Source organism: Lepidothrix coronata, unplaced genomic scaffold (genome assembly GCF_001604755.1).
Source record: "Lepidothrix coronata isolate B3197 unplaced genomic scaffold, Lepidothrix_coronata-1.0 Scaffold27, whole genome shotgun sequence".
NCBI classification, from domain to species: domain Eukaryota; kingdom Metazoa; phylum Chordata; class Aves; order Passeriformes; family Pipridae; genus Lepidothrix; species Lepidothrix coronata.
This window is the reverse complement of record NW_016690207.1, coordinates 2,922,384-2,946,571: the sequence shown is the minus strand read 5'-3', so window position 1 is coordinate 2,946,571 and position 24,188 is coordinate 2,922,384. Positions and strand designations below refer to the sequence as shown.

General features: G+C 51.2%; 1 protein-coding gene across 1 annotated transcript in view; it reads right to left on the bottom strand.

The window, feature by feature from the left end:
• Positions 1-24,188, bottom strand: part of GRIK4 (glutamate ionotropic receptor kainate type subunit 4) — a 181,168-nt gene that overhangs the window by 11,440 nt on the left and 145,540 nt on the right. Inside the window, exons 11-14 of the mRNA XM_017809444.1 lie at positions 16,945-17,052; positions 15,729-15,932; positions 7,084-7,197; positions 3,420-3,571 (exon numbers count right to left, since the gene is read on the bottom strand). Of these exons, the coding sequence (XP_017664933.1) occupies positions 3,420-3,571; positions 7,084-7,197; positions 15,729-15,932; positions 16,945-17,052 (578 nt within the window). The remainder of the gene's footprint in view (positions 1-3,419; positions 3,572-7,083; positions 7,198-15,728; positions 15,933-16,944; positions 17,053-24,188) is intronic.

Below are 24,188 nucleotides of genomic sequence, written 5' to 3'. Positions count from 1 at the left end.
AAAAAGAGAATAAATGGGAGAAAAGGGATAAATGGGAGAAAAGGGATAAATGGGAGAAGGGGGATAAATGGGAGAAGGGGGATAAATGGGAGAAAAGGGATAAATGGGAGAAGGAGGATAAATGGGAAAAAGGGAATAAATGGGAGAAAAGGGATAAATGGGAGAAGGGGGATAAATGGGAGAAGGGGGATAAATGGGAGAAAAGGGATAAATGGGAGAAGGAGGATAAATGGGAAAAAGGGAATAAATGGGAGAAAAGGGATAAATGGGAGAAGGGGGATAAATGGGAGATGGGGGATAAATGGGGGATAAGTGGGAGATGGGGGATAAGTGGGAGAAAAGGGATAAACAGGAGAAGGGGGATAAATGGGAGAAGGGGGATAAACAGGACTTTGGAAAAGCCTTCCAGGGGAAACAGGTGACAGCAACACAAGAAATGACAACAGGCTCCCCAGGGCATGGTCCCAAGGCTGACAGAGCTCGTGAAGCATCTGGACAACGCTCTCAGGGACAGGGTGTGATTTTGGGGATGGTCCTGTGCAGGATCAGGAGTTGGACTCGATGATCCTTGTGGGTCCCTTCCAACTCAGGGTATTCTGTGATGCTGTGACCGAGTCCTGCAGCACCTCCCCACTGGGGTTCATCTCCTAAGTCTGTTCTTCTCCCCACTCGCCCACTTTTGTTCCTCCAGGCAAAGAAAGAGGTGAATTGAGAGAAAAACTGAACAATCACAGTGTCCTGCCCTCCCCATGGTAGGATAAGCTGCACCCCTCACCTCTGAGGGGTGGTCCCTCCATCCTTGTCCACCCCACCCCACTCTCACTGGGCAGGAGGGGCTCCCCTGAGCTCAGAGGTGGGTGAGAAATATTTTTGCACAGAAAAGAGAAAAAAAAAAGATATGTTTTCGATACTTCTGCTTTTCTTTCTTCAGCCTTTAAATGTTATTTCTTTGTAAAAAAAAAACCCAATAAAATTATTACTTTTATCTCAGGGAACAGGGTATTTTTATCTCCAGGATGCGTCAGAACTTCCTGTTGTTTTTCTTTTTTCTCAGCAAACCACCTTTCCTTGAAAAATAAGGCCTCACTGCTAGAAAAAACAGGTTGATCTTCTCTCAAGGTGTTTTAAAATTTCACAAGGACGCTGCCAACCACTGAAATCTTGTCAAATGGCAGCACAATTTGTTCAAAGGGAGGATTAATTTCCAGGAGGAGTTCCTCAAGAGCTGAACACCTCCCATTCTGGTGAGTGTATTTGGAGTGTATCTCCTGCCCCAAACCACAAAGTCAGTCCTGGCATCACTAAACCAGCTCCACAGTTCCCCCAAGCACCTCTAACAGGGAGGCTTCCCACGATTCAGGGCTCTGTGAAGGCTTTTACTGTAAAGTCAGAGTGGAAACAGCCTTTTATCACATCCTGGCCAGGCTGTCAGTGTGTTTCTTACCGGCACTTCTTCGCTGTGTGCTGAAAATGCCTCTCTCTGTTTGCTCAGAGCAGCTCCAGCAGCTGCTTCCTAGCACTGCTCTGCTGCAGGTTGCTCACTCTACACAAAAAGATCATCTTTGACACACAGAGGCCTCATTTCTTCCCTGATCCACTGCCCTACCTGCCCATCTGTGGCATCACATAAACTAATCATAGCTGGTAATAATTAACACCCGACCTCCACTGCTGTGGCAAACCCAGAGTCCTGATATTTTAGAGCTGTTCTTAATCCAAAGGTGGTGAATAATTTTTTTCTCCTTCCCCAGTCTCAGACCAGCGCTTTTAATTCTATTTCCATCCAAACTCCCTGTTTCACCACTGAAGTATTCCTGTTCCTTATGCAAAAACCCGGATTTCACAAGGTCTTGGTAGTTCTTCTGGAGGCTCTCAAGTTGTTCCTAGAAAAGGCAACAGTTGTTGCACAAAAATCTTCCTCTCCTAAAAATATCCAAGGAGACTTGTGAGATCCTCTGCTCCAGTCACCAGCTGGGACTGCAACATCTCAGAAACCTCCTGCAGCAAACTCTGCCCTGTGTGAAGCAAAGACCCACCACAGCACAACCTCCTGCCCCTGGATCCTTAAGGACAGGATGAGTTTGAGCTGGGGATCCACAGCGTCCCTGCCCATGGTGGGAGGGCAGGAACTAAATGATCTTCAAGGTCCCTTCCAACCCAAACCATTCTGGCACGAGCATTTTTAGAGATTCTGGCTTATTAAGGCTTTTAACAGAGAGATGAGTTAAGCATCAGTGGTTCAGACCATCCAGCATCCATTCTCAGATTAATTCTCAGTCAATTCCCAAGCAAAGGTCCAGGGTATAATTCCAGAGTCTCTCTTGAAGACAAGGTCTCTCTTCTGAATTTGGTTATTTTAGTGTGCCTGGTATAAACAGGCGAGGTACAAACAGTCAAAGATAATATTTTCTTTTGTCCTTTCCCTATTTTTTGGTCAGTTGCTGCTGCTTTTCCAGCATCTGCACCCGAGCCAAGGGCTTTCAGAGCCAGAGATACTGCTGGAATCTACACCCCCGGAATCCCTGAGGGACTCCCACGTCCAGGAACATCCTTTGCTCCTCTCAGTTCAGAAAGGTGAGACCATCTCACAACTCTGCAGGTTCCAAAGTGTGTTCCCTCTGCATTTCTCACTGATCCCATCCAGAGGATCAGGGATTTCTCCATGCCAACAGGAAACCAAAGCTCTTCTCTTCACTGCTCTCCTGGATGCCCCTGGTTCCCTTCTTCACCTGGAGCTAAACTGGCTCAGGTACCTCTTTGTTTCCACAGGTTTTTACACACTCAGGAATGAAACGAGGCAATAGGAGCCTGGAGTTGTGAAGGGCACCAGCTGCCCTCGCTGAGCAAACTGCAGAATATCATTCCAGGCAGCTTAATCCTCCCTGGCATCCCAGAACTGGCAGGAAACTCACAGGCACTGGCAGTGCCTTGGCTGAGGCTCCCTCCTGAGATGCTCCTGTAACAAAGTTCCTTTTCTGCAATTAAGGCCTTGATGTCTTCTTTATATTTCTGGGGCAGTTTGTCAATAAATTACTCTCATTAAGGAAATTGCGTTGGAAGCTTTAAATCTCCAGCTTGGCAGTGAATCTCTCCTGTGACTTTACAGTAGTAGTACTTCTGGTTCTTTTCAGCTACAGTCATTTTCAGGCTGCTGCTACATATTCCTTTCATTCACAGTTGTGGATAAGAATAAAGATATTCTGTTCCCACGGAGGGCACAAACTCTCTTCTCTCTTATCTGTCTGTTTTGAAGATGGGAATGACAATATCTGGAGCCTGTCAGATATTTTTAGCCGGTCCCAATACAGCTCAGTTAATTGGAAGAGCTATTTTTCCTGGAATAGACATGTTCAAAATGTCCAATAATTGATGAAGGCCTCCTCCAAATCCTCAGATGGAAGTGGGAGAGGTTCATTTACCCTCCTGAGTTGTTCTTGGAAGTCTTCGCTTTCAGCCAGTGAGAACCAGTTTTCTGGGAATATACTGGTGACCAGAGAGCCTGGATGAGCAGGACATTGGGGAAGAGGAGGAGGAACAGGGCTGTTTGGTCCTGGATTTCTCTGATGACTCCCTGCCCTGCACACACAAGGTCTGAAGGGACCCAAGTGCCCCGTTCCCTCTTGCAGAAACGGTCAGTCCTACACATGTCATTTCTCACAGATGTTTATCCCTAAAAAAGGCAGGCAAGAAAACTCCCTGCTGCCTCTGGAAGTCAGAAGGAAAGCAAAAAAACAGCCTGGAAAGGCAGAAAGGTTGGTTTGTGCTCAGTCCAACTGCAGTGCATTTGGTCTCCCCAAACCAGAGCGTGGGTATTTTAGGGTGATCATGTCTGATCCAGATGCAGATCCAAATGCAGATCCCTCTCCAAGGTCCTTTGTCTGGAGTCAATAAGAAGAAGCCAAACACAGGCTGCTGGGACCAGCAGTTGCTCCCAATCCCTGCTCCAGGGATGCAGGATGCTCAGCAGGAGGGGTGCTCAGCTCCCCTCAGCCCCTCTGCCTCGGCTGTCAAGGATTTTTCATTCCATCCTTCCCATTTTGTGTCTTTTGCAGCGATCAAGTAGAAACTTTAAGGCTCAGTTCCCTTGGCCCAAACTCAGCTATTCCAGTGTCCTCACCAAATCTACATTTCCTCTTTGAGGGGGTGCTCAGTGAGGACTCTCAGGGCTGACAAGCCAGAATTGTGTCTAATCCCTCCTTCCCTGCTCCAGGGGCAGGTGTGTGAGCAAAGCACGCTACAAATAAACCTGACTTATCCCCCTGTGCAGAAATGGCACTGGGCACCTGATTTCAGCCCTCTGCCAAGCCCAGTGACTGCTCAGAGCTCCTCATCCACCTCCTGCCACCCACAGGTCCCACTGGCCGGGAGTGGGAACCTCATGAAACAAAACAAGCCTTTTCTCTGAGCAGCCTGAGAGCTCTGTTAGAGCTCCTGTGTCAGAAATCCATACTTGATTATATCACAACAAGTGAAATGGAGAAAAATGACAGCCCTGCTCAGAGCTGCCATATTTGGTTATGTGTGACAAGAGGCACAGGCACTGTGGTGGTTGAGGTTGGCGGCGTGGGGAGGAGAAAGGGGCGAGAAATCAACTTGCCACTGGAGTTCCACGGGAATTAAAATAAAATGTCATCGCATTGGGAGGAGACCAGGGTGTGGAGACAACTCCTCAGCAAGGGAGAAACTCATTTGTGGTTATTTATTAGGCTACATCTGATCTGAGCCGTGATTAACATACGTCAGCTGCAGTTTTTGACACTGCAGAGGTGGGTTTTGGGATGGGGAAGGGGGGGGAGATGGAAGCAGATGGGGCTGCTCTGCAAACCACATCCTTAAAGGAAAACCAGAGCAATTAACTGTCTTGTTAGACAAATATTTACCAGTTTGATGAGTTAATTGGCACACAGCTCTCAGACACTCTCCTCAAGCTGAGCAGGGAAGGGTTGGACAAAGAGGTGCCAAGTGCTGGAGAGGGAAGGGGGGGGCTCTGAGCTTCCCTGATGGGGATCTCCCTGCTCCTGGCTGCCCCTGCCATCACTCATGGCCTCAGTGCAGCAAAGTGGGGCTCCCTTTGGGGTGACCTGCCCTAGGAGATGTGTTTGCAAGCCTGCCAGGGTCACTGGGCAGTTCCCCTTCCCAAATCCCAACTGGGCCCTTTATCAGGCAGCTGAAGAGTCCTGACCAACAGCAGGGCATTATTTTCCAAACACTTCTGAGGTCTGTAATTATTAATCCTGCTCAGTTTGGTGAAGTCCTGCAGGCTGGAGCAGGGCTGTGCTGTGTTACTCTGGTACCAGCACGAGCAGCAGATGCTCCCTGCCCCGAGGAACTTCCACCCTAAATAGATGTGTCAGACACATTCCTGTGGAGCTCCCCCAGGCAGCAGCAAATGCCTCACACATATAGAGCAGAGCCTGAGCAAACCCTGCACCAACATTCCTGTGCTTCCCCTGGAGGGGGGAAAGCTGCTCAGGGAATGATGCTTTGACAGACTTGCTGAAGATTGTGGTGTGAATCCAAGGCAGGACATGCACAGAATCCCACAATGGTTTGGGTTGGAGGGACCTTAAAGCTCATCTAGTTCCATGGGCAGGGACACCTTCCACTAGCCCAGGTTGCTCCAACCTGGCCTTGGACACTTCCAGGGATGGGGCAGCCACAGCTTCTCTGGGCAACCTGTGCCAGGGCCTGACCCCCCTCACAGGGAAGGATTTCCTTCCTAAAATAGCACAGAACTCAATCCCCAAACTCGATAATAATCCCAGAGGCACTGGCAGAAACACCTCCCAGATCCACAGGGAAGCTGGTGGTGTGACCAAGCAACTGCAGTGAGGAGGGGACAATGACATCTGATTTCCAGGAGCTTGAAGAGTCAGTCCCTTTTTTTATTTTTTGTTTGATCAGTTAAGTCATCGATCCTAAATTCTGCACGTACCAGAGGAAACAGAATTTTAACTAGATTTTAATTACTTGTTTGCTCTTGGCAGGAGCCACCCAGCACAAGAGATAGATGCATGAATTTGCTTCTGTTCCTCCCCAACGCTGCATCCTGAGCAGCCTCCCGGGTGGAGAGGGGGCTGGGAGAGGCAGCTTGAGTGGTTTTATCCTTTTGGCTGCTATTGTTGAGCTGACAGAGACCAAGCCACTGTCATTTGCATCACACTCGACACTGTGCAAAGCACAAACCTTTCCAAAATGCAGATTGGGGATAACAAGACATCCTGTTGCACAGGGCCTGGCTGCCAGAGCCTGTGACACTGGGGAAACTGGGGGCTCCCATATGGGAGTAGCAGGGGAAAAATCTGTCCTCTCTTGAGCTTCAGGGAGAAGATAAAGCAGTGGAGGATGCAAATAAAAGGGAATCTATGGGAATTTAAGACAACAAGTGTTGTCTGAGCAAAGCCATGACACAACATGCTCGCACACATAAACCCCCTGGGCACAATCCCACCTGTTTTGCTCCAAAGTTGCTAAATGTGATGCCTGACCTGCTTTTTGAGTGGTAGTGGAAAACCACACCACTGCTGCTGCTGCTGGAGCTGCTGAAGATCACTGAATGCAGTGGAGAGGCAACCAGAGAGAGATGCTGAAAAAACTGCTTTTGTTCCAGAGAAAATGTTTGCCCCATCCCTGGAAGTGTCCAAGGCCAGGTTGGACGGGGCTTGGAGCAACCTGGGCTAGTGGAAGGTGTCTCTGCCCATGGTAGGGCATGGAACTGGGTGGTTTTTAAGGTCCTTCCAACCCAAACCAGTCTGTGATTCCATGATTTTAAAACAGCTCCTCCGGTGCAGCGCCAAGGGCACTCAGCACACCTCACCCAGCCAAAATAAAGCCACCCTGTGACCCCAAAAAAAGCATCTTGTGCCCAGGGAGGACGGAGAAGAGGAGCCAAAGGGCAGGGGTCTTGAGCAGGAATCAAATCCACCAAGCTGACACACAAAGAAGGAAATGAAGGTCGAGCCAATTTCCGTTTAAATATGAAACCCAAATATTTTTATGAGTCGTTCATTTTCCTTCCAAAACCAGGCACGTTTGCATGCAAATAATGGAGGGACATAAATGGTTATAAAGTAAGTCTCTTACCATATGAACTCTGTAGAGAATGCTAATTCCCAGAGTCATGAAGGGCTTAGAGAAATCAATCACCTTCTCCCGCTCCGCCGTGATCGTCAGCCCCGCCACAGCCAAGTCAGCCTTCTGGAGAGAGAGAACAGAGAAGGTCAGGGCCCTGAGCCTGAGAAAGCAGCAAAGCCACACCTGGGGCCACACACAGGACACCTGCCCCTGGAGGGGGGATGTCCAACCTTTCTGGGCCATCCCGAAATGAGGATGTTTTGCTGGTGCTGGTTCAGGCTGGGCTCGCACACCCCTCTCCCTGGGTGGCTTTCACACCAGCCCTGCTCAAACACACTCCAGAGTTTCATGGATGCTACAAGACCATTCTCCCCCTTTTTCCTTTCCTCACCTGGATGTTTTTCTCTCTGCACTCACAGGCTCCCCGTGGGGACCCCACTGTGCTGACAGCAAACACAACAGCAGCCCCTGCTCTCGGCCTCACTGCCATTTCTATTCATTTAATGGTGTAAAACCTGGCAAAACAGGAGCCATCAGAACAATAAATGTCGTGTTTATCTATAGAAGATACAACCTCCCCCTTCCCGAGCCCCTGCTGAGCACAGCTGGCCCTTCCTCGCCCCTTGCAAGTGGCACAGGTAAGAAAGAAAAGCAGAATTGTTACCCACATCCCATGAGTCATGAAGTTCACAAACCTGCCAACCCCAGACCTCCCAAATGGCAGATCAGCCTCCAAAAAAATTCAGAGGACTGGCATTAAAGTTTGCAGATTGACTTGCAAAGCAAATGAGATTAGGGGGAAGGAAAAAAATAAAAATAATTCCTTCCCGTGTTAATACCCTTGTAATATAGATAAGGGATTTGAATTTTAAATATTATTTTTATTACTTTAGCTCTTTTAAGGTCTGTAATTGCTTTCTGTAAAAATGAAACCTCTTCCAGTCCCTTATCCATTTGCTTGACTGCTTTGCAGGAAGATGATTACGCACGAGGAAGAAGAGAAGGGAGGGGGAAAGAAAAGCTGTTTGCACCTGTTGTCCCTAAATTTGACAAGGTCTGTGCAGAAGCCAAGGCACCATCAGGCCTGATGATGGTCCTGGGAAAGGCTGGAGTTGCAAGAGGGAAGAGCAGCAGTGCTGGAGGCAGCAGGATGGAGGAGAGGGAAAAGGAAGTCAAGGTGATCCTCAATCCCAGTGAAGGGGGTCATGGAGAAGGTGACAGTCCACGCAGGAGTGTTTTATTGGACATGCTCAGTGCCAGATTTTTGCACTTGTTTCCAAGCAGCTATTACAGATTCCTAAGAGGTTCAGGCTGGGATGAATTATGAGCTAAGGAGAATTTCTGCCTAGCCAGACATTTACCCACAGGCTTTTTAAAAGACACCAATAATCACAACGTGGTGTGTGAGCGGTTGAGCCCTGTGTAAACACCAGCAGATTACTAAAACGGGATCAGTTCATCTGTGCAACGTGGCATGTGAAGAATTTTATCTACAAGGAAAGCCTAAAGCTTCCTAAACCTCTCTTGTCTCTACTTAAAAGGGTTTGCAGGTACTATTGTCCTGGGGAGAGCTCTCCCAGCAAAGCCCCTGCTGAAGATCCAGCTTAGTCTGACAATGGATTTCTTCTGCCAGCTCTCCAAAGTAAACACAATTGTAGCAGCAAAGCCCCACACTAAAGGGACGGTAAATAAGCCTTGTCAAAGGTATTTCATGCCAAAGCTCTGAGGACATTTCCACTCCCATCCAAGGGCCAACACAAAGGTGGTGATGAGAGGAGCAACACTGTCCCCAGATTTACCCAGCTCAGGATGCCATCAGTGAACTTGCTAATTACAAAAAACTCTGATTATTCTCCCAGCTGTCATCCTTTGAGACCCTTTCAGAACATGCAGAATCACAGAATATTTTGAGTTTGAAGGGACCTTTGTCATTTCAGCACTTTTGCCACATCAGAGGTGCAGCACCTGCTCCAACCTGTGCCCAGCTCCATCTCCCTTCTCCCGTGCTGCACCTTCTGTGCAGCAGAGACCCAGCTCCTCGTGGCTTTACCTGTCAGAGCCTCTCTCTCTCTGCAGGCTCAGAGTCATGCAAGTTAGGAGCTGATTCCTGACATCGAGAAGCTTTGATCTGGGAATGGCATGCAAAGAATTCTCTGCCCGAGTATCACCCATTTCATGCTTTCAACTTTGCTTCCCTGTGTTCACAAAACTTCTTGTGATTCACTGAGCTACAGAGGAGCTCTGCAAACCTCAGCACCCGCCAGCCTCCCCCCTCTGAGCACAGGCAGGAGCTGGAATTTTAAGGGCTAAGCAAAGAAATGGATTTTGCCTTGTGCTTCTTGCACTCTTGCCCACATTTGGGCTCTGGGGAAAGGGGAGAACAGGAGGAAAAGGATGGGGGGAAGAAGGGGTTTTCGTCCTCCCAGCACAGTTGCAGCTATAAATGTCGGCATGAAATAGGCTTAGAAAAAGACCCAGAGCATTTTGGGAGCAGACACAGACACTTCTTTTAACAAAGCACCGCTAAAGCACGGCCAGACTCTCACCAGGCGAGAGGCAGCCCGGGCGGGGCGGGCTGGTGTGTGAGATAAAAGCTGCCACACCAGCACCAAACCTGGCATTCCCGTGGGCTCTGCCTGCATCAGCACACAGGCTCTGGCTGCCACCGGTTAAACACGGGGGCTGAGCCGGCTCCTGCGGAGGAACAACAATTAAGGAGCCTTAAGAAGCAAATTGCAGGGACTGCCAGTCCAGGGGCGGCATCCGCCTCCTCGCCGCGGGCGCTGACAGGGCTCAGCCCGGCGCTAATGGTGATGAATGGGGCTTGACGTCAGCCCGGCAGGAGAGGATCCCTCCGGAGCCTCCCACGGCATGGGATAGCAGCCGGGAGAACAGCCCTGCCCCGGCCCCACAGCGCTTCACCACCCTCTGCCAGGCTGCGGAGACAAAACACGGCGAGAAAGTCTGAGTGGGGCGAGGCTTTGGGCTGTGCCTGTGTCAAACTCACGGAAAACAAGCCAGGAGGAGGACAGGGCTGGGATCCCTTCCAGGAGGAGGAGTCCCTTGGAACAGCACCTTGGAAGCTCCATCCCCTGGGTGCTCGTGGCAGCATCTTCTCACCAGCGCTGCCCGCAGAGCACTGACAGCGTGGCCAAGGGCAGGGAGAGCTCTCTGTGGGCCTGAAGAGCTTTCTAGAAAGGTGAAATGGCTGTTCAACCTTCTGACCCACCTGGCCACCAGGTATTACCCCCCTGCAGACCCAGTGCTGTCCCGCTGGAAACCTGTTGGGATGCAGGGTGAGCACCTGGCTGGAGGCGACCCTGCTCCGTGCAGGGTGATCTCCAGAGGTTCCCTGCTATTCCAGGCGACCCTGAGACCAGCAGCAGCCACTGCAGGGCAGTTTGGCTGCATCCTGCTCACCTGCATCTCTGCAGCACTGGCAGAGCAGCTCTGCATCTGCAGATCTGTCCCATGGCACGACAGGCACAGCTCTGCCAGGGGATCAGTGTGCTGGCTGCTCCTGCTCCAGCTGCCCCACCTGACCTGACAGCAGCTATTTCAGGTTGAGCAGCACCCAGGTTGTCTGCTCAGATGCACATTCTTGCATTTAAAGGCAGGGCCTTTAAATGAGGGTCACCCCAAATCGGTGTTTGGGTTTTTTTTTTTAAGGACATGCAGGAATTCTGCCATGTGACAGCCTGAGAACCCTGGAGGCTGCAGCCCTCCCTTTAAGCCACAGTCAGGGTGGGATGACCAGCAACCAGGGCAGATGTCAGCCTCAGGTCTGCCCTCACCCATCCTCCTTCACCTGGACTATCCATGGATGGCAGGACAAAGTGTGGGCCAGGAGTTCTCTGTGCCCATGGCAAAGGCCAGTCAAAGTGAAGCCCTAGGAATGGGGAACCCAAAGAATGCAGTGAGCCCAGTCCAGCCCATTCCACGCTCCCCGTGTTGGGGGTGATTTTGGCAGCACCAGCAGCACGATGCAAACCCCTCTGCCCGTCCCTGGCCGTGTTTGCACAACAACCCCCACACCCCTCCTCGCTCCCCCACCCCCCTGAGCCTCCCCATGGCACACTTGCCAGCACAGACAGCGTGCAAACAGACTCCCCCTCCCTCCCTCCACCCACACACAGCTTTTCTCACTGAGCACCAACACCCACTGCGAGGGGAGAGCAGGACTCTGCCAGTTTTCAAGCATCTTCTCCCTCCTTTCCCTTTCCTGCCATCTCTTCGGAGCAGTTGAAGGGAAAGCACCACCTGCCCATCAGCAAGGAAGGTGGAAAACCATCACCATAAAGCTTTAAGGTCCTTTCAGTTCTGGGTGTTGCTGGTCCTGAGGCCAGACCCTTCCAGGAGATGGACAACTTCATCTCCCCTCACTCGGAAAAGAGCTCTGATCATCACTGAGCCAGGACAGACTCAAACCACTGACACACATCAAAGGTCCAGCATTGTTCCACATCATCTCACTCCCCAAATGGTCCTGCACAGTCACCCACTCATCATTACAAGCACCTTTAGATGCCTCCTACACCAGCACCAGCCTCACCCAAATACACCTGCCCTGGAAACACCCCTGGATCTGCTAAGTGGGCATCACCAAAGGTGATTTGTTACTAAACAGTGCTGAAGGAAGCCTGGGCAGCTGATAACAGGCTGCACAAAGCACACATCAGTCCTTTCCACCCCAGCCATCCTGCCATGGGTGAGCAGGATAGGGGACTGTCACCTCCTGGAAAAAAAACCAGCCAGCCAGAGGTACCCAGGCTGAGTCAGAGGGAGGTTTTTGGGGAGGTCTTTTATCAAAACTGCAGCATCAAACCCTGCCAACAAATCAAACCCAATCCACAGCATCTCCCATTAGCTCCCCTCTGCACCCCAGGGCGTTCCTGCAATGGGTAAATTCAGGAAGTGCTGCTGAGGGATCCCCCAGACAGACACAATTCCATGTGGAGGAGGAAGGGAGCTGAGCACCAAGGCACTGTGAGGCACTGAGCTGCCAGGACAGCAACTGCAGGCTGTGTGGAACAAGGAGAAGGCTGTCACACTGCTGTGAAAATACATTCCTTGGTCTGTACCATGCCAGGGAATTCATTTCAGCTCGAGGATGTGCTGGGGAGAGAGGGAGAGAAAGGCAAGAGCAGGCAACCAGCAGGGACTGTGAGCCAGAGCCTGCACTGCAGCGGGAAGGAGCCAGACATAATTCTTCCAGCCCAATTGTCCCCCAGGGCTCTGATGCCAAAAAATAGGAGATGGGAAGATTTGCTGCTGCCCCTTGCTTGTTTGCTGTGGGCAGCACACGTGTGCAGTGTCAGCTGAACTGCTGGAGACCACAGGCTGTGCCAGAGCCGGGAATGCTGACGGGGGAGAGCAGCTTTACTGCCCTGCTCCTCCAGGGAGGAGCTGGGTGCTCAATCTGCCTGCCCTGCATGCTCAGAGGGGCAAATTAGCCCTGTGTCTTCCGAATTTGGGTCATCTTTCACAAAAAGAATGAGCTCAAGGGACTCTTCATTAGGAACTGTAGTGAGAGGACGAGGGGGAATGGCTTCACACTGACAGAGAGTAGGTTTAGATGGGATATTGGGAAGAAATTCTTCCCTGGGAGGGTGGGGAGGCCCTGGCACAGGTTGCCCAGAGAAGCTGTGGCTGCCCCATCCCTGGAAATGTCCAAGGGACAGGTTGGAGGGGGCTTGGAGCAACCTGGGCTAGTGGAAGGTGTCCCTGCCCATGGCAGGGGGTGGAATGAGATGAGCTTTAAGGTTCCTTCTAACCCAAACCACCCTGTGATTCTATGATTCTATGAGTCCTTCCAAGTGATTTCTCCCAAGCCAAACCTCCAGCAGCTGATCCCAAAGAGTACAGGATTCCTGCTCTGATGACAAGTCAGGCTGCTGACACAGACAGAGGTGTCCCTACAGCTCTTCCCAATCCCCCTCTTCCTTCCCTCTCCATTTGTTTTGCGAGCAGGTCGATAAGATATGTACTGGAAAATTTGGGTCAAGCACAGATTTATGTTTATGTAGCATCCTGCTCAATCATATCAGGGTGCACAATTAGCTGTAATGGAATTTTCAGCTCTTAAGAATAAATCAATAGCTGGTTAATTTAGAAGCAATAAAATGCAACACTTTTCCCATACAGCCCAGAGCTGCTCTGAGGAGATTCAGTGCCACGGGGGGATTACAGGAAAGGCACTGCATGGAGCTGGATAATTCTCTGACCTTTTGGTCCTGCACATTAAGTGTGTGTGAGTCAAACCTTATTTTCTGACGGCTGATCAGGGCAAAGGAGGAACCACTTTCCTACAATAATATTGTGCTGCACAGAGGCAGGTGCAGAGCTTTCATTTTGGGTAAGATTTGGGACCCCTGTGGTAGGTTTGTGTTGCAGCTGATGCCTTCTCTGTGCTAAAGGTTGGATGGAGAAGAGTGTCCAAGGGTTAGACCCACCAAAAGAGGAATGTGTGCCCCTAACACAGGATCTGCTGGATCCCATGGGATAAGGGATGAACAAGGGGCTGGAAGCAAGGGAAAACTCCCCTGGGGGATGTCAAGGACAGAGAGGAACCCCTTGGACAGTGCAAAGCCCTCAGAAAACCACGTCCCAAGGAGCCCTGAGCAAACACAACACCAAGCACACAGCCAGCTCTGCCCTGGCTGACCTGATCCAAAGTGCCAGTCCCTGGGATTGATCAAAAACTTGCTGAAACCACTATAAAGGCTCTCGGGGACACAGCAAGAACAAAGCAGAGAAAGCTGCTTCTCTTCTCCAATTTGTGATTCAGCCTCACAGGCTTCGCCAGCTCTGCCTTGCTGAAGCAAGAAGTAAAAATCCTCCTAAACAAGGCTCGAGCTGCAGAAGAAACAAACGGTTTCCGTGAGGAGATGAACTTAAAGCACCTACCACCAAAGAAAAACAAGCCTCCAGAAGCTCCCATTTAACGGGGAGGCACTGCCAGGGTTAGTAGGCCAAAAGTCTGGTGGCTGTTCCCTTCCTTTGCCTGCACAGATCGCTGGCTGCTCTCGGCGCCTTCCCTCTTGCCTCCCGCCAGGAATGCTGCACGAGGGTAATTGTGTGTGCATGTACATACACAGGCAGAGAAAGATGGGTAAAAGCTATGCCAATAGCCTGGAGCATTTGCAAACAGCCGTGCAGAAGGCTCTGCTGAAAGAGCAGATGGAGGTGGGATCTCAGCTGGCGTCGGGAATCATCGCTCCGCTGGGAAAGGGCGACCCAGGAGACAGGAGCTGGCTCAGGAGAATCTGCAGTCTGTTCCATGACCTGTCTCTGACCCTCAGCAAATCCCAAAATCCCTCTTTCAGACTTAAGAGCTGTCCCACCTGACCTGAGGCACTCGGCTCAAACTCCTCAGGTAGGATGAGCATCAGCCAGGTCCCCTTTGCCATGTGGGGAAGAAGCAGAGAGAGGCCACTGGGCATCTTCTAGATGAGGATTCCATAACCATTAAGGGTTGAAAAAGACCTCCAAGATCCTCAACTCCAACCTTCAACCAAACACCACCCAATAAATCAATAAATTGATGTTCACTCATCTCCCACAGGTGGGAGGAAAGCTGTGGCAGGAGCCCCAGATCCCTGCCTGGAGCCACAGGGGATGGATTTGGGCCCTCGTTCCTCTGCTCTGCAGGAGGTAAATGATGGAGTGACTCAAGATCTCCTCTCCCACAGCGGTGGGATTATCACAAACACACTGAGGATTTGCCACCAGCTGAGAAAGTGTCGCTGGGTTCTCGCAGCTTTGGTAATGATGAGACAGGGTAGAAATAAGTGAGTAAGGAAAAGTTGGCTTAAATAGCATCAATCTTACTGTTAGCTTTGGCTGAGCCTATTTTACTAAGGATCTCAGAGCATTTTGTGAGCTGTATTTAAGCTCCAGGAACCCTGGGGCAGGGCTGCCTTGAGCTGCTGAGGAAAACAAAGAGCAGGGAGGGGGGGTAGAGGCTGAATGGGCACAAGTGTACGCAGAATTATGGTCAAACCCAGTAAAAAGCATCCAGCTTTATTGCTGGGCAGCAGCACCACAGAGCACAGCAGCGAAAAGACCTCAATCCACGTGCTTCAAGCAAACAGAAAGTGTTCTTCTCCAAAAAACAAACAAACAAACAAACAAACAACTCAGTTAAGAAGTTGAATTGAATCTCCCAAAACTTTTCTGGGTAGAAATGCGATTCTTACTTGCTTCCCTCCCAAACACTGTGGTTTTGTGAGGTTTTTTTCCAGTTTATACCAAGCCCTGTGTGTTTTTCTGTTGCAAGCTTTCATTCATCTTTCCACCAAGAAAAAATAATCCACTCTGTAACGAGCTCTTACGCAGGATCCCAGAGTTCAGGTGTCTTTTCCAGCAGAGTGAGCACCCACTGGGAGCACCCACTTGGGGCCCTGCTGCTCCTGCTCTTGCTGTCACGCCACCACAACAAACCCATCTGCCACTGGGAGAACACACCCTCAAAGCCTCACAAATGGACTAAAACACCCCCAACTCAAGTCCTTCTCGTCCTGGAGCACTTAAAAAAAAACCCATCAGGGCTCTGCATTCGCCAGGTCCCGGCAGGGCAGAGTTAAAAAGAGCAGAGTTAAAAAGAGCCGAGTTAAAAAGAGCAGAGTTAAAAAGAGCCGAGTTAATTCACTTACCCGGGCAATGAGCTCGCCCACCATCCCTGTCCAGGTGCCATTGGCCTCGGGGACACCGTAAACCCCGTCCCCAACGAGGTGGATCTTGTAGTTGAAGCGCAGGATCTCTGCCAGCTCCTTCAGCATGTCCACGCAGAAGCCCTCGTAGCGGTCGTTGCCTTCCAGCTCCTGGTGGTTCCACTTCAGCATTAAGTAAGGGTTTTCCTGCAGTGAAACTGGGCAGCTGTCATTCCCATCTTAGCCAGCACGGAGCGGGGAGGGCAGTGCCAGGGTGGCAGGAACTCGTGGAGTCGTGGGATGGTCTGGGTTGGAAGTGGCCTTAAAGATCCAACCCCAGTATGAGGGGCACACCATCCCAGTATGGATATAATTGATATGGAAAGCTGGGTGCAGGGGGTGTAAAGCCACCAGGGCTGTTTCCACACTGGGATTCACTGGGCTCTGCTGCGTGGATTTATCCCAGTTTAAGATAAGGGATCATGCTCTGGGGGCTGCTTCCAACTGGGACATGCCCAGAGCAGCCCAGTGACTGCTCTGAGTCACAGCAGGACACACAGACTCAGCTTCTCTTGGCAAAGAGCCACTTCTCCAGTCTGCCCCCACTTTCAAACTTTGTGGGGCATGAGGAAATCCTCTCTTGGCAAAGAACCACTCTTCCAGTCTGCCCCCACTTTCAAACTTTGTGGGACATGAGGAAATAGGATTTTGGCTGTCTTTAAGGAAGGAGCAGAGGCATTGAAAAAAAAAAAAAAATCACTGGACAGGCAGCACCCGGAAGGGGAAACCTGTTGAATAAGGTGGTGCCTGTAAATGTGAAGTCTTCATCAAAATTGAGCCCATCTTGGCCAATTTTTATAATTTTATGGGTTGAAGGGACAATTGTCCCTTCCAACTTACCAGCTGTACTCAAAACAAGACCATCATTCAGAGATGAATGTAAAATGGCAACGTATCCCCATCCCAGCCCTCTCCCCAGCTGCTTCTGAACTCATCAAATATCATTTCCATATGAAACATCGACTTGAGTTTAATTACACTGCCATGAATTGTCCTCAGTGCCGTAATTAGAGATTTGATGGCCTGCTCTGGATGAAATCAGCGTGCAGTGCCTCATGCTGGGGGTCCAGGGGGGCAGGGAGAGGGAGGGATATTCCAGCTGATCGACACCCCTGTGAGTTGGGAGCCAGTGGGAACTGCAGGTGACCCCCTCACTTACCAGGATGGTGGTGACAATGAGCGTGGTGTTGAACAGACTGTCTGATATGTTGGAGGAGAAGATCCTGTTGTCCATGCTGAGTCCTTCAGACACGTGCCAGTGGCCAATCTGGAGGGATAAACAGCACAATAAGGGAATTTATAGGGCGAGTTACTGCACAGAACCCTCCATATGGCTCTGGTGAGTGACAGCCATCGGGCTGGCCTGCCTGTGAATGCTCCATTACCTTTACAAGGCACCCCCACAACAGGTCAGCAGAGACATTAACCCTCTGGTGCACCCCCCACCTGCTCTGCAGTGCCAAAAACCTGTCCCTGCTCAGGGCAGGAGCTGCCTTCCCACACGTCCTCCCTGCAGCAGCTCCCTGGGGCTAGTGGTGGTCCAACAGCCCGGTGTGCTGGCCCCAAAACGCCACCAGGGTGGGTCAGTCTTACCCAGCAGTGCCCACACAGCCAAAGCTCCCAGCTTGTCCCTGCCAGCGTGGTTTTGGAGGCTCTGCCCTCCACCTTGGGGGCAGATGGTGGAAGGAAGGCACGTCCTCAGTGGTGCTGCTCCATGACTCATCTCCTCTTGCTGCTGCAGTGGATGCCAGCTACTCCAATTAAGTACCTCCAAGCTTTGATCCGGGCTCATCACACCCAACAGCTCTAATTTACCCATCCAAGCATCAGTGGCACTGCAGCAAAGCCCAATTCCCACCACGGATGGCAGGGACCAGTCCCCCAGTGCTTGGGAGGACGCTGTGATTCAGCTGTGACGCAACAGAACCATCCTGCTGCCTTCAGCCAGGGGGGAGGAATATTCAACAGAACCTAATTTTAACTTCAAGAGCCTAATCTCCCTCCCTCAGAGCTCTGGGCAGGGAGATCAGCACCTCCAGCATGCAAATCAGACTCTGGCTAAAAGAGCCTCTGCTTTTCCTCATGGATAGAGGGGTGGCTGAGGGAGGCCAGCTCCCTTTGAGAACACTTCTCCCTCCTGTTTCTCCTCTCTGTCCCCATCAGTCCAAGCCCCCTGACTGTTGTCCTCAGACACCTCTGAAGTGAGGTGTTGTGCCCCTGAGAGGCAGCGGGTGACCCCAGCACGCAGGGGAGCCTTCACGGCTCTTCCACAGCTGGAACAAATCCATTCCCAGCTCCCTCGTGCTGCCACGAGGCAGGTTATGCTCCGGCTGTGCCACGGCTGTCAGGGTGGCAGGAACAAATGGATTTCTGTTCCGTCACAGACCAGTCTTGTTGTGTCCAAGGAGGCGGGCGGGAGGTGACGCGGAGCCGTGGCCCGGTCGGGAGCATGGGATACACACGGATTTACTCTGCCCTGGGATTGACTCCGTGCACCCAGCCCCTGCTCCTGGCAGTGCTCTGCCTCTGCTGTGACTGACGGCTCCAGGGCTTTGGAGTCACTTCCCAGCTCATGGATCTGAGCCCAACACAACCTGACACCACAGCCCTGCTGTGCACACACCGAATCCTCCGGATGGTCAGGGAGTGACCAAGTCCTTTCCTCTCCCAGCTGTTGGTGCAAATCCAGCTCAAGTGACCAACAAGCCATTATTACAACGTGTGGGATGTCCCTAATTCAGCTTCCTCACCTCAAGGCACAAGAAGCAGTGGGAAGTGCAAGCAGGACATCTTACACTCAGAGTCACGGAATCACACAATATTCTGAGTCTGAAGGCACAAGATCATCAAATCCAGCTCCTGACCCTGCACAGAACACCCTCAAGAATCCCCTCACGTGCCTAAGAGCACTGTCCAAATGCTCCTTGAGCTCTGTCAGACTGTGACCACTGCCCTGGGGAGAAGGAGCAGGCAGGGAAGGCAAATGTCTGGGAAGCACTTCCTCTTGGAGGCTCCCCACTAACAGGAGAGGCACTGGGGAGGTCACCAGTGTCAGCTGGCAAACAAGGAGATGGAGGCACAGGGATGGTGTGTTGGAGCAGGCTGGGTGCAAATTTTGGGCACCCTGTTGACAGCTGCTTGTGACTTTACCACCATGCTCGCAGCCCCACGGTGACACTGCCGTGCAGGACTCACCTCTGCTGGGGAACAACAGCCTCAAACTGGGAGATTTACCCGGTATTTCACAGGAAGGGGTCCTTAAAGCACAGCCTTAACTGGCCTGCACAGGGTGTGCACGGATGGGCTGGGATGGATCCACCCCAGCCCTGCACAGAGGTCTCTCCTCTCGCTGGGATTGCTGAGGAGCAGCCCCTCTGCAGCCATTTCCTCCCAGGGAGAATCATCACTCACAAACACTGCCTCATTTTTTTCCCCTCCTGGATCTCACAACCAGAGATTAGTGACAGATTAACTTTAATTTTAACAGCCCTCGCTGTTCTCCAATTTGTCCCTCCCCTGCTGGCACACACTGAGACTAATTGCCTGCCTCCTCCTCTGACAGTGCCGTGGGTTTGACCTTGCTTTTCACACAGCACCAAAGCCACACTCTCCCACGTGCCAGGGTACTTCCCCCCAAATCCTGGGGGGACTCAGCTCACCACTGTCCCCCTCACAGGCTGACAGAGCCACTAATTGACTCCCCACGCCGCTCGTTGTTTTTAAAGTGCAAGGTGTCAGAGGATGTCTGGGATCCTCACATCCCTGCCTTTCCTGCAAGATGGATGTCAAGGTGATTTTAATCACCTCCATCTACATATAAAGAGCCTCTGAAAAACAGAAAACATATCCATCTGCAAAATGGGCTGGAAAACAATCAAATCCTCCACGTGGACGTGGATAAGACCATCCTGTTGTTAAGGCTCTGGACAAGGACTTCCGAGTTTTTAGGACTGGGGGTTTTTTAGTGGTGGATATGATTGGTCTGTATAAATACACCAGGTGGAGGAGGCCCGTAGCAAAGAGGTAGAACAGCTTTTGAAGCTGAAATGATGGCATTGGCACAAAAATAAACAGACATAAACCAGCCAGAAATAAACAGCCTGAAAACTGGAGGAGTGTTCCTAATGATCAGAGGAGCTGGAATGGTGTCATACCTGTCCTAGGAGGGCAGCAAGAGCAACACAGTCACCTGGGTGCAAGCTGGAGCTTGATGCCTTTGCGAGAGGGATTCTACAGCCTGTGACAGGTCTGGATGGAGAAGGTCCCCTCCATGCCCTCAGGGCTGTGTGGTCCCACTGCATCATCTCTGCACATCCCAGTGCCTCCCTCTTGACCAAAGAAGATCAAGTCCTGCCTGCAGCACCCGCAGGCCCCTGGAGGCAGGTCTGCCTTGCTGTCTGTCCTTGTTAAGGCAGGGAGCAAACACACAGTTTCAGTGGGAGCCAGCCCAGAAAGCCCCAAACCAGGGATAATCAAGGAAGTGCCATTTCTCGTGCCACTGCTCTATCCCCACAGGCAGGCAAGGTCCCTCAGTTCAGCTGCTCTGCAAAGGGTGTTATTTGGATCAGTGACAGCCAAAGATTTCTCATCTCCCCAGAAAATCCCTGGCAGCTGACACGATGCACAGGGGGCACTCCTGGCTGCTCCTCCCATCCTGCAGCCCCTCCATGCAGAGGCTTTGAGGCTCCTCATGGTGTGAGATGATGGAATACCACTCCAACTCGTGATTTTAATAAAATCTTCTGCTCAGTGTTATCTAGGCAGCTGGTGGCAGGGAGAGGTGACATAGCAAGACTTCTCCATAAGCCTCAGAGGCACCACAGGTACTTCCCAACCCCATTCCCAGCTTAAAATTAAGGTAAAGCCAGGCCTGAATACAGGTCTTGGAACAGGCAGGGGAGTGTGCAATAAACCCAGACACCTTCTGGGCTCTGATTAGCAAGTGCTGTCCTACAGCTTGCATCCTTCACAATGTCCCCAGGAAAAGGGAGGAGTGCAGAGTGCAATCATCCCTCATCAAGGTGCCCCAAGGAGAGGGAATTTAGGAGTGTCTGGGGGGAAAAAAAGGGAATAAAACAAACAAATGAGGGAAAGCCCTCAGAGGACAGGTCTGCTGTGGGGTTGGCACTCCTGAAGGACATCACTGCCAGGCTGATGCCAGCACAGCAGGCAGGCAAAAGCTTCCTCCACTGAATTTAGGAAAGGGCACTGAAAGCAGCAGCTGTTAAAACCTGAACAACCACGAGACACTCACACAGCCCTCCCTGAGGTCATGCAGCAACCCCCACGATCCCCTTCCTCCCCAGATGTCCTCTCTGGACATGATGGACACTTGGCATAGCCCAGACAGGGCCTGACAGTGGCATGTCCGAGTTTGTCAGGTCCTGGGGGGCAAAAGCCATTCAGCTCTTGGCAGGATCTGTCCCTGAGCCCTTGCTGGGGGTAACAGCTAAGGAGGAACAAGTCCCATCGAGGCTGATTAGCCTCTTCCAAGTTAAAGAGGTTTGATGCAGCAGGGATTGCTGAGGGTCTCAGAGCTATCACTGGGAACTCATCTGTATCTCATCAACATACCAATTAAACAGCCCCATCACTCCACTGCTCTGTCTCAGGACACCAGCAGAGCCTTTAGCTAAAGAGAGACTAATCTGCCTCACTTAGGGCCAGGCAGAGCTGGGGTCAGTGTGCCCACGGCTCCAGCCCCACCACAGCTCCCCCTGCCCCTCCTCTGCCCCTTCCCTTCCTAAATCACAGCCCTCCTTCAGCCCCTTCTCGTGCTGAGCTGCCAAACCTCAGCTCGTGGTTTACTGCCAAGCAAACCTCTGAACCCACAGGGGTGTGCTGCAGTGCTTTTCAAAAGGGGCAAAGAGAGGCAAAAAAAAAATAAAAAATAAAAAAAGATGACATTTACAAACTCAGCCCTTGTCAGATCCATAGATCACCAGCACATTAATGAGCCTGTGCTTTATCGAGCATCCTGTGAACGGGGAGCAGCTCTCATATGGCTGTGGGAAATAAAAAAAAAAAAATCCCTCTAGTTAAGCTAAATCAGGAAAAAGACACGTTTGGTGCGTTACATAAATGTATTAAAAATTGGATGTCAAAAAGCCCTGCCTCTCCTCGCCCAAAAGCAACAGCAAGTTAGAAAGTCTTAAAGTGTCTCTAATTTGTTCGCTGGCTGGATCAGCTTCAAAATTTGGTGAACTCTCTGTCAAAGCTGATGAGCTGGAAGTCCCTGTGGCTTCAACAGATGGAAGGAGAGAGGGGAGAAAAGAGAAAGAGGGAAGGAGAGGAAGAGAGGAATGGGCAGAGAGCGTGGGGTTGATTAAAACTAAGGAGGGAATAGAAGTGTTTCAAACAAGAGCCTGAGCAAATCAGTTAATGCAACCCTTGGGAACAACGTTGTCTCCAGGATGTGAACGCCTGTTCTTTAGCCCGTTCCTTTAATTAAATTATTTCTAATGATTTATTTAGCCCTTTTTATTACAGGAAGCCAGGCTGGCAATGAGAAAATAACCACCTGTGGCCCAGCAGAGTGGCCTCTGCCTTCCCTCTGCAGGGACCTGGAGGGGTGGGAGGTCAGGCAGGAGCCTGCCAGGTTCCACAGCTCCCTGGGGATGCCCTTCCCAATTAAACACAGCCCTGTTTCAGGCTGTGAGGGAGCCTGACACCCCTCCAGGCACTGCTGTTGGTCAGGCAAGAGCCCTGAGAAGGGGAGAGGAGAAGGAGGAAAGGCTGCCACAGGCATTCCGAGCAGGTTTACAAAAAACCAGCTCTTTGCTGGTGGGTTTGTGACAGGAGAGGGTTCACAGCCACCACCAAGGGACTGCCCTGTCCTTCCAGCACCTTTTTACTGTGACTGGCAGTGATACATCACCACTGCACCCTGATGGGAAATTTGGGAAGGTTAATCCCAGCACAGCTTTCCTGGGCACCTTGGAAACACAAAGCTCCTCGTTCACAGAGGTCAGGAAAGGTTTCCTCCTGTCAGACCAGGTTTGTGGGGAAGAGCTGAGCCTTTAGTCTCAGGGCAGATTAGGCTGCAGTCAGAGCTCTTCGTGGAGCTCTGGGAGAGGCTCTGCTCCAAGAGGACCTGTGCCTTTCCTGTGAAGTCCCTGCCACATTTAAACACATCAAAAACAAAGCTGTCACAGGGAGGTCTGCAGCGTTTTCTTCCCCAGTCCAGCTGAATGCACATCCTTATTAACACAGATGGGCTTGGATCTGTCACTTTTGTTCAGAGGATGATGGGCTTGGGACAGGATTAAAAGGGCATTGATGCCATGAGAGATCTCACTGTGGGGAAAATGCCATCCTGATCCCCCTCTCACGCAGCAAAAGGCAGCATCAAAGCCAAGCTGTCACTTGACAGGTAAGAACTGGCAGGTAACATCCTTGCCAAGGCTGAAATTCAGTGCTGCCAGACCAGGGGAGACTTCCCAATGCCAAAAAGCTCTGTTGGTGAGGGTAAGATACAATAGCTTTTGTTCTCTGCCGAAGTCTAAGAGAAGTGGCAGTCTCTGAGAAAAGGGCAGCAGTGGAGTTGTCAGCAGGGAAATAAGATAAAACCTCTTTTTCTGGGACTTCTATTTTTTTTTTCCTGAATGCAGTTGGATTTACCAGTAAAACCCTAATTCCTTGGGCTTGTGTCATGTAATCTCAGCAGTCTGACACCCATGACCCCACCTTAACCTTGGCTCAAGGAAATATCCCTTGGACAGAAAGAGGGTGACGAGGAGAGAAAGGACCAGCACTGGGAGGAAGCCAGGAGCACTGAGACAGAAAGCAAATGAGAGTCTGAGCTAAGCAAACCTGTCACAGGGGAACCACAAACCCAGGGGGGAAGGATCTTGAACTTCCCCCCACATGCCAAGTAGGGGAGAGATGGTGGGGAGCTCCTGATGGGGGGTTGCCCCCTTTGCTTTCCCTCACAGAAGTTGTTTGGAAAGGTTCAGAGTACCCCCTTTTTTTTTCCCCCATTTCGTGGGAAATTCTCCCGTTTTTCCAAACAATTTTGAGCAAAGGTATCCACGAGCTTAAGGACAAAAGGGCCACGAGTGTGAGCTCGTACCTGGCACAGACTCCATGCCCTGGATTACCTCCTGGGCACGGAGGTTACTGTGACAGGACAGAGATTGGCTCTGACATTGCCACCTCGGGGGCCTGATGCATGGAGACACATCTAAATTATCCCAGATGTGCTCCTGATAAAGTGGAACCTGCTGGGTTTGGCAGCTCAGGCTCGGCAAGAGCCGCCGTGACCCACACCCTGATCCATGTCCCGATCCATACTGTGATCCATGTCCCGATCCACACCCTGATCCATGTCCCGATCCATACTGTGATCCATGTCCCGATCCACACCCTGATCCATGTCCCGATCCATACTGTGATCCATGTCCC